At 44.3% G+C, this 9,773-nt stretch overlaps 1 protein-coding gene across 1 annotated transcript in view; it reads right to left on the bottom strand.

The window, feature by feature from the left end:
• Positions 1 to 9,099, bottom strand: part of PPIG (peptidylprolyl isomerase G) — a 19,998-nt gene extending 10,899 nt beyond the window's left edge. The window contains 5 exon segments of the mRNA XM_018554594.1: positions 148 to 192; positions 1,197 to 1,304; positions 4,781 to 4,855; positions 7,257 to 7,325; positions 9,033 to 9,099. Of these exon segments, the coding sequence (XP_018410096.1) occupies positions 148 to 192; positions 1,197 to 1,304; positions 4,781 to 4,855; positions 7,257 to 7,317 (289 nt within the window). The 5' untranslated portion in view covers positions 7,318 to 7,325; positions 9,033 to 9,099.
• Between the last annotated feature and the right edge of the window lie 674 nt (positions 9,100 to 9,773).

The raw sequence follows: 9,773 nt of genomic DNA, 5'->3' as shown, positions 1-9,773 counted from the left end.
CAATTGTGAAAGTGTGCATACCGACAAACAGTGCAGCACAGATTTCCAATTCCCCCTTTATCTAGGGGTGTACATATTGGATACACCCCACTGAACCTTAAATACTTTGTTTTTCAAGATTTAAATACAACATTTGAATCGTATTACCTTCGAAAAATCCTCCATATATCGATTCTCCTCCTCTTCCATTTCCTAATATTGTACAAATAAAAAATAAATACATATTCCACACAAAAATAGTAGACTTACCCTTCAAAAAGAACAAACGTGTAAAACAAGAAAATACATGCTTAGTGATTTTTCAGTTTATTTCAAATGCTGATGAAATATCACTTACAATGGATGCTGCTACTGGATCAGCTGGTCCCCTGAGCACTGACCCTGACATCCTTTATTAGGGTGATTCCTTTCTCAAGCAGAGTGCTATGCAGTCACCCTTGTGTGTGCTAGTAAGCTGTGTGTGTCTCCACAAACACACAGAGCAAAAATCAAGCTACCCCCTCCTTCCGCCAAGCTAGTAGATGAACAGTTGTCGATTGTCCTTTGTGATTTTGTACTGGACAGGAAGTTCATGGAAGCCGAGCTAAGACTTGGAAGGAGCTGTCCAGAAGCATGATGATTTCTAAGTGTTTGGGCAAAAATGTAAAGCAATGCTTTACTGGGCAATTTATATTTGTTTGATCTGGATTCATTACGAAACAAAGTTTGAGAGTTTAATACTACTTGAAGCATTCCCTGCACTATTATGTACAATTTACTATGAAGAAAAGTTAGGACAGTGTCATAACCCAATATCCGGGGCCTTAACACCCCCCAACGTAATGCATCAATTGTCATAGGTTTTGTAATTAAAGTGCCTTATGCCATATGGCTGAAATATCAATACTGACATATAAAATACCCATGCTGTGCCACACGAGCTAAAAACATCTGCCAAAAAAAGGCTTGTAAGACTGTATTTCTTGTAGGAATCACCTTCGTGCAGGGCTAGACAAATTCCACGAGCCAGTGAGCCAATGCTCCTAAAATTTACCGCTGGTGCCTAAAGTTTGGAATAGTTGCAGTCAATGGAGCTGGCAACTAAAAAAAACATCCTGCTGGTTCCCGATTTCCATACTAATTTGCCCACCCCAATGTATGTTACATATTAGTCTTGTAGGTAAAAACTGCAAAAAAACATGAACAACGGTCATTACCTTCACTAAAGTCTCCTCCCTGAACCATGAAATCCTTCACCACTCGGTGAAACAAGCAGTTTTTGTAATGCAATGGCTTCTGTGTGGTTTTCCCAATACCCTTCTCACCTAAATAGAAAAACAGAATAGAGATTAACTTATATATTTGCCAAGAATCATGGACCACATAATGACTAACTGCCGAGATGGAAATGTCAGCGCACAATCTGGTCCTCCAGGTGTCAATAAAATCATGACACATACAAAACTAGCGGTATATTAGGACACCACTAACAAAGTAGAGGAAAATTTACAGCGAGATATACAGGGCATACCATTGCTGACCTTTCCAAAAATTCTAGCTGCCTGGCTAACAGTGATTTTAATACTTTCCTAGTCACTATCTGTAAAAAAATAAGTCAAGGCAACTGGACCTGCTGTATTTTTTTCTTGAAGACGTTTCACTGGTCATCCGACCAGCTTTCTCAATTCAGAATGAAAGAACCTGGATGAATGAGAACCTTCACAGACATTTTCCAAGTCATTGACTTGACCCAAGCATACAGACTAGAATGTCAAAGTGCTGTAACAACTTCTGACCTGCAGATCTGCTTCATGACTGGATTGGCATGGCAGTCAAGCATCAGGAGTTCAGCAGCAAAGATATCATCCATATTCAGTGCACATTTCCTTTTAAGAGCAATTCTAGCCAACAAGGGAAGGAATCAGTAAGCTACTAATGCTATCTGGGCGACACTGCAACCTACATCAGTTTTTGCAATTCACTTTGGTCAGAACTGTAGGCACTTTGCAGGGTCACTGGAAGATTATTTTGCCTAGATGACTTCCTCCATGCTTCCATTATCACTGCCGCTCTCATTTAAACAAGGCAAGCTTGAAACTGAATAAATGTCTAAGCACTGATGAGCACTTTGAGGATTTCTTGACAGTAAATAGAGCAGTAATATATGGGATTATCACATCTGCATCACAGGGGTTCTCAGATCAAAGACCATCATTAAAGAGAACTGGTCACTACAGAATGTCTGCATGAAAAACAAAAGATCTGACCAGACTGTGCTCATGTAGGAATCTCATACTTTGATTTTCAACTATCCCAGCCAGAAAGTTTCCATGCTTTCCTAGTACTAAGATCACATCCCATATGGGGTTATTTAAACAAAAGACACCTGAAGTGAGGAAGTATGGAGGCTGCCAGTGTGGACCTTCCCTTCTGAAGATAGTTTCCTGGCTCTTAACCACCTCCGGGCCGGCCGTAGTAAAAAAACGGCCGGCCCGAGCTCTCTAGATCTGAGCGGGCGTCTTTAGACGTCCGCTCAGACACGCCCCCCGAGCGGCGCGCGCGGGAAATGCCCGTTTTTTAAAAACAGGCAGCGATGCCTGTCACCATACAAGTCCTGGCCAGGAAGGGGGTCTAAACACCTGGTCTTGAAGTGGTTAAAAGGAGAACTATGGGGTTAGGGCTTTTCCCCATAGTTCTCCTTAGGGTAACAGGAGGACACAAACTAGCGTCCTCCCGTCACCCTAAGCTCAGTATACCGCGAGCTATAGCTTGCGGTATACTGAGACGCCGGAGCGGATCCCGACATCGATGTCGAGATCCGCCCAGCTGCGTGAGTGACAGCTGGCTCTGCCCATCTAGAGGCAGAGCCAGCTGTACCCTCCCCCGTCCGTTCCGTCAGCGCTGGCGGATCGGGGAGGGGGAATCCATCCCATCCCCTCCCCTGTCACGGCAGAGAGCCGTGACAGGATCGAGAAGTGAGCAAACACCGGCATGTGTTCGCTCACCTCCCAATCTACTGAGCCGACCTGTGACAGTCTCATTGTCACAGGTCGGCTAGAACTATGAGGTGAGTGAAAAGCACTCATCTCATAGTTCTCCTTTAACCTGACCCAATGGCTTTAATACCTTAATACGTAAACTCTGTGATCCGGTATCCAACTAACAAGAACTCTCATCTAACCAGAAAAAAAAAATCCCTGTGTACTCTGTTCTGCAGCATGTTTTATCCTGGAAATTGTGTGTTTATTTATCTTAATTTGCTTTTGATTATTGCATTTCAATATTATCATGAAGTCAATACAGAGTTTATGTTATGGTATAGTATGGGGGTATGGCATTAGTTAGACCTATTTTATTAGTAACTGTCAAGCAACCAGAAACTAAAAATGTATCCGGAATCTACCAATCCCCGCGGATGCCGGATAACGGGGAGTTTACTGTAACTAATTCTATGCAAAGATCTAGACTTGCACTTCCCACTGACGATACAACCGGCATTTTCAGATGTAGGTAAGCAATGGAAGCCTCTAGATTTCTCTTAGTTCAGGAGTCCCTGAACAGGGATATAGCAGCGCTCATACTTCACATCTTCAATCCTGATAACATTCTCAGGTTACTTGTCTGCTGTGCTGTTTTGTTGTTTCTTGTACTGGCTGGTAACTCCAAACATACCTTTATTCATCTACTTTGCAACCAGTACACCATTTTAAACACAATACAGCTTTCAATAGCCTTATACAATTTGCTATAATAGTGTATTCAGCTCTGTGCACAACAGTGATAATCATACTATGGAATTACATAAGCAGAACTAAATAGTTCAGTGCAACAGCGTTTGCTCTTCAGTGAATGGAAGGCAGGCTGCTGCACTGGTCTTGATTGAGGCTGCAGTCATTATTCTTCTCAGTCACAGGCTGGGGTTGACTGGTCCATGCAGTACACTGCTCCCTCACGACCTCAGTTGGTGAAAATACAGAGGGGGAATTCATCAAAACTGGAGCAGACAGAATCTGGAGCAGTTGCCCATGGCGACCAATCAGCATCTCTCTTCAGTTTACTCCAGTAAGATTTGAAAATTAACCACTTCAAGACCAGGTGTTTAGACCCCCTTCCTGGCCAGGCCATTTTTCAGTGTTCAGCGCTGCGATACTTTGACTGACTGAAGCCGATTGGTTGCAGTGCAAACCTGCTCCAGATCTTGTCTGCTCCAGTTTTGATAAATTCCCCCCACAGAACATTTGGGGTATGGGGCAGCATGTGACCTACAATGTGACTTGGGTCTTGCAGCCAGTCACTAGGCCGTCGGAGTGACACCATAGCTCCCTTTATCCTCAAACATCAGCTGACACTGGCTGTAGGCAAAGAAGTGGTGATGGAGTGCCAACAAGGTAAGTAAAACTGGGTCAGGGGGACCTTTACACAGACTCTGGCAAGTTACCCTGAAGGAGCAAGGTGACAGTACCTCTTTTAAGTGGTCGCAGCACTTGATTGCATTTAAAGTAGAGCCCCAGTTTAAAAGAAACTGCCATTTTATTGAGAACATGTTCAACAGCAGACAATGGGGGGGGATTTATCAAAAGTGGAGCAGCTAAAATCTGGAGCAGTTGGACATGAGAACCAATCAGATTCTCTCTCCAGTTTATTCAGTTAGGATTTGAAAATGAAAAAAGGTGGAAGCTGATTGGTTGCCATGCACAACTGCTCCAGATTTTAGCTGCTCCACTTTTGATAAATTCCCCTCAATGTGTTTTCCCTTTTTTTTTTTTTTTTTTTAAAACAACTTAGAAACATTTTAACTAACCTGTACAGAGACATCGGAAATTTTCACAGGTTTTTGGACAAGTATCTGTAAACAGCTCGAAGACGACTCTTCCAACTGCAAAAGAACAAAGAACAGAAAAGGAAACAAATGAAACTCATTTCACCAGGCTACATGGATAACAAAGAACAAAATGGAAGCCAGCCAGCAAAACATAAACACCTGTTCCTAAAAGCAATAAACTCCAGACTCCAACCAGCCACTGCCTCACTTCTGGAGATGATCATTCATCCACCAAGAACCTCAAATTAAATGGCTGCCCTTTTCCCACATAACCAGCGATGTACAGAACATGTACAAGTGAATTCTTAACTTCAACACAAGGAAAGAATTGGCAGACAGATTTCTGGGTTGTGCATTTGGAAAGATTCTCAGGGGCGGGTGGGCTGTTTTAGTGTATTTCCACTTATTCAGACAAATTGGGGGAACACCTATTTTATATTTGTTTCTGTGTACAGGTTCCCATTCACATATCAGAACTTTTTTTTAAAAAAGTGCTGCTTATAGTTCTAAGTGCTTTATACTTCAATTTATCAAAATTGAATCTGAATCTGGAGCTGCTGCGCATGGCAACCAATCAGCATCTAACTTTTATTTTCAAAACTTAATTGAACAAACTGAGGAGAGAAGCTGATTGGTTGCCATAGGCAACTGCTCCAGTTTTGATCAATTCCCCCGTCTGTCCTGACAAAGGTTTAAAGAATTCTAGGCATTGCATGATGATAATGGGAGGAAGTTCAGTCTGACCCTCTAGTTTCACTTTCAAACTACTTAGAGTAGCCTGGACACAAAGGCCTTCACCAAAGAAACTTATAAAAGGTATAAATACAACCCCAATTCCAAAAAAGTTGGGACGCTGTGTAAAATCTACAAACAAAACAGAATGCAATCATTTGCATATCTTATAAACCCAGATTGTATTCACAATAGAAAACATGTCAAATGTTTAAACTGAGAAAATTTACCATTTTAAGAAAAAAATAAGGTAATGTTAAAATTGATGGAAGAAACACGTCTCCAAATAGTTGGGACAGGGCCATGTTTACCATGGTGTAGTTGTTGTCCCATTCTTGCCTGATATAGGATTCAAACTGCTCAACAGTCCTGGGTCTTCTTTGTCATATTTGTTGTTTCAAGATGTGCCAAATATTTTCAATTGGTGAAAGGTCTGGACTGCAGACAGGCCAGTCAAAAGGAGAACTATGGGGTTAAGGCTTTTCCCCATAGTTCTCCTTAGGGTAACAGGAGGACACAAACTAGAGTTCTCCCGTCACCCTAGGCTCAGTATACCGCGAGCTGTAGCTTGCGGTATACTGAGACGCCGCAGCTGAAGCGGATCCCGACAATTGTGCCGGGATCCGCCCAGCTGCGTGACTGATAGCTGGCTCTGCCTATCTAGAGGCAGAGCCAGCTGTACCCGCCCCCGCCCGTTCCGACAGTCAGCGCTGGCGGATCGGAGCGGGGAGAATCCAGCCCCTCCCCTGTCATGGCAGAGAGCCGTGACAGGATCGAGAGGTGAGCGAACGCCGGTATGTGTTCGCTCACCTCCCGATCTACTGAGCCGACCTGTGACAGTCTCATTGTCACAGGTCGGCTAGAACTATGAGGGGAGTGAAAAGCACACCTCATAGTTCTCCTTGAAGCACCCGAACTCTTCTACTATGAAGCCATACTGCTGTCATAGATGCAGTATGTGGTTTAGCATTCTCCTGTGACATATAAAAAGCCTTCCCTGAAAAAGACAGTCTGGATGGAAGAATTTGCTGCTCTAAAACCTGGATATATATCTTTCAGCATTAATGGCGCCTCTCCAGATGTTCAAGCTGCCCATTCCAAACGCACATTAAAGCAGCACCATACCATCAGAGATGCCGGCTTTTGAACTGGGCGCATGTTGCTGCCAATTTCCTTATTTGTTTTCTTAAAATGGAACATTTTCGCAGATTAAATATTCACATGTTTTCTATTGTGAATAATATACGGGTTTATGAGATTTGCAGATCATTGCATTCTGTTAGATAGATTCTACACAGCGCCCCAACTTTTTGGAATTGGGGGTTGTCTATTTTTATATTTCATATCATTATTTAGGTATGGAGTGTGAATGGGAACACACAAACTTATGGAGGGGATTTCTCAAATCTGACTGCAAAAGTGGACCTACACTTTAAAACTCACCAACACCGTTGTGCACAGCAGGGAATTCTGGGTAGGGATACCTAATCAGTAAAGCCCCTCAGCCTTTTAAGACGCTAGCATGTCATTTAAAGAGAAGGTCAAACCCAAACGTTTGGATGATATGAGGAGGGGTTGGTTTCTCGGTCAAGGTTTTTTGGAGGATGTGTGACTATTGAGATTTCCCCTCACTTCATTTCACCAGTACAGAAATTAAAGTAACCTAAAGATAAACTGAGATGCTCTAGCCCTTGCCTCTTTCAGGACAAAACTTGACTTGTACCTGTAACATTGTTGATTGATATGTCAAAGAAACAACGAGGACGCTGAACCTTGATCCCCATGATTGGCGCTGTGAAAAAAAAAAAATGGCAGTTTAGTAAAATAAGAGACTATTCATGAAAAATATATTCAACAAAGTTTCCGATTTGAGCGGGTTATTCCATTTTCCCAAATGACTTGTGAAAGTGAACTTACCCTATTAATGCTCATTGTGTGCGTCAGAGAGCGCTGCTGCCCAGCTACCACAATATATCACACAGTAGAATGATGGTGGCGTCACTCGAGGTACGCGCACAGACACACAATGCCCTTTGTGTGCGTTTATTTGCAAGCAGGATGCGCTATCAGCTTGAATGACTCAAGCTGTCATTCATTAGCTTGAATGACTCAGCTGTCATTCAAGTGACACTAACAGAGGCGGGCAACTTCGGCCCTCCAGCTGTTGTGGAACTACAAGTCCCATGAGGCATTGCAAGACTCAGAGGCAGATGCATGATAGGATTTGCAGTCAAAGCACAGCTGGAGGGCCAGTCGCCCGCCCCTGCTCTATAGTATTGCCCTTATCTCATCCCCATGGAAAAGGGTTATGTGGTGGGGAGGAGGGGAGCTGGAGCAGCACAGACACTAATTATACACTCCCAGAAGAGGAGAGGCAGGGAGGGAGGGAATGGTCGGGGCTATAACACTGACCCTCCTGGAGCAGTTTCAAATAATTGATGGACAGGAAAGACGCTGCAAACAAACATTTCTAATCCCTGACTTCTCTGTGCTTTTATCTGCAATGTGTTAAAGGAGAACTAAGAGGAGAGTGAAAATCACTCAACCTCATAGTTGGAGCCGACGTGTGACAATGAAACTGTCACACGTCAGCTCAATAGATCGGGAAGTGAGCGAACACATACCGTCGCTCGCTCACATCTCGATCATCTCCCTGCAGAGAGCTGTGACTGTCAGTCATCTCCCTGCAGGGATTCCCCCTCGAGTACAGCTGGCTCTGCCTCTGGATAGGCAGAGCCAGCGGTCACTCATGCAGCTGGGTGCATCCAGACAGTAATGTCGGGATCTGTCCCGGCTGCGGCGTCTCAGTATACTGAGCTTTGGATGACGGGAGGACGTTAGTTTGTGTCCTCCCGTTTCCCTTAGGAGAAGTATGGGGAAAAGCCGTAACCCCATAGTTCTCCTTTAAGTTGGTGACAGGGTTTCCTTAGGTAGAGGAAACGGGGATGTGTGCGGCGTGGATGGCAGAGCTGTACTGAGTAATAGATTCTGCTCACACACCTACCTGTACTCCCTTATACTGGCCATACACTATACAAGCAACTATGTAGTACAAGGGCCTGTCTGATTTATTACACAGATTGTTTGAGTCCTATTACATAGGAGATTGTACAATCAGATTGCATAGTGTATGGGAAAGCTTTACACTTTAAGCCCACCCTGTACTTATATTCTGAGTTAGGTCGTTTCTACAAGCTTGCCATGCTGAACCTTGCAGTATATAGAGCGATCCGCCATACAACACATGTATAGCGATCACTGTACACATCACCTGAGGGAGCGCACGATGGGCACAAACCCAAAGAGACCCCTAACCCCCCCCCCCATTTCAGTTCCCAGCCTATAGAGAACTCGCGGCCTACACACTGCACTCACCTCCACCCGAGCGGCCTTCAGCAACCTTCTAGTACTCGGTAACGGAGCCTGGCGGTAACCGCGCTGTAGAAATGCGGGAAACTAACTTCGCCACCATCCGGCCCGAACCCGCCTCCCCGATCACCAAACAGAGCCGACACCACACAGGCATCCACCAGCGAACGCAGATCACATCGATGCCGACTACAGCACTGCAATCTACAGGCAAGATGGCCTTCCCAGCCAAAGTCATGTGACCGGGACAAAGCCGGAAGTACGTAGTAAGCGCTAAGACGAGCAGCTTGTGATGCCTGAAACCATCGAGCCGTGTTTTTCTCGCGAGACTCTGTATGAGGGCACACCTGTGCCTCTGACTTTCAAGGGTAAAGGTATTGCGCATGCGTAGTAAAGACAAAGATAATGCTGATTGATGTGTATGCATGTTTTTGGGGTGGTAGACTTCTTTTTTTTTAACTTTAGTTATATATTTCATCATGGGGAGAATTTATCAAAACGGGAGAAGACAGAATCTGGAGCAGTTGCCCATAGTAACCAATTCAAAATGAAAAGAGCTGATGGGTTTCCATAGGCGACTGCTCCAGATTCTGTCTGCTCCAGTGTTGATAAAACCTCCTCCATGGGTCTATTAGACCCCTAATGTCTGCCTCAGCAGAAGTCCCTGATCTTGTGTTTACCTGGCCACAGTGCCAGGGGTTTGACAGCTCTGAACCTGAAAGTGCTCCAAGCTGTGGCGAGGAAGAAGTACACATTATGGTCATCCAGGTCACTATCCTGAGAGCATTTTTTGGGGTCCTGGGTTTTTGAGTAAGCCAGGCGAGGCTGGGAACCATGGGGTAATGGGCATCACATACTGCAATTACATTTT

This window comes from Nanorana parkeri, unplaced genomic scaffold, assembly GCF_000935625.1.
Source record: "Nanorana parkeri isolate BGI_ZX_2015 unplaced genomic scaffold, ASM93562v1 scaffold165, whole genome shotgun sequence".
Classification (NCBI taxonomy): domain Eukaryota; kingdom Metazoa; phylum Chordata; class Amphibia; order Anura; family Dicroglossidae; genus Nanorana; species Nanorana parkeri.
This window is presented reverse-complemented; position numbering and strand designations above follow the sequence as displayed.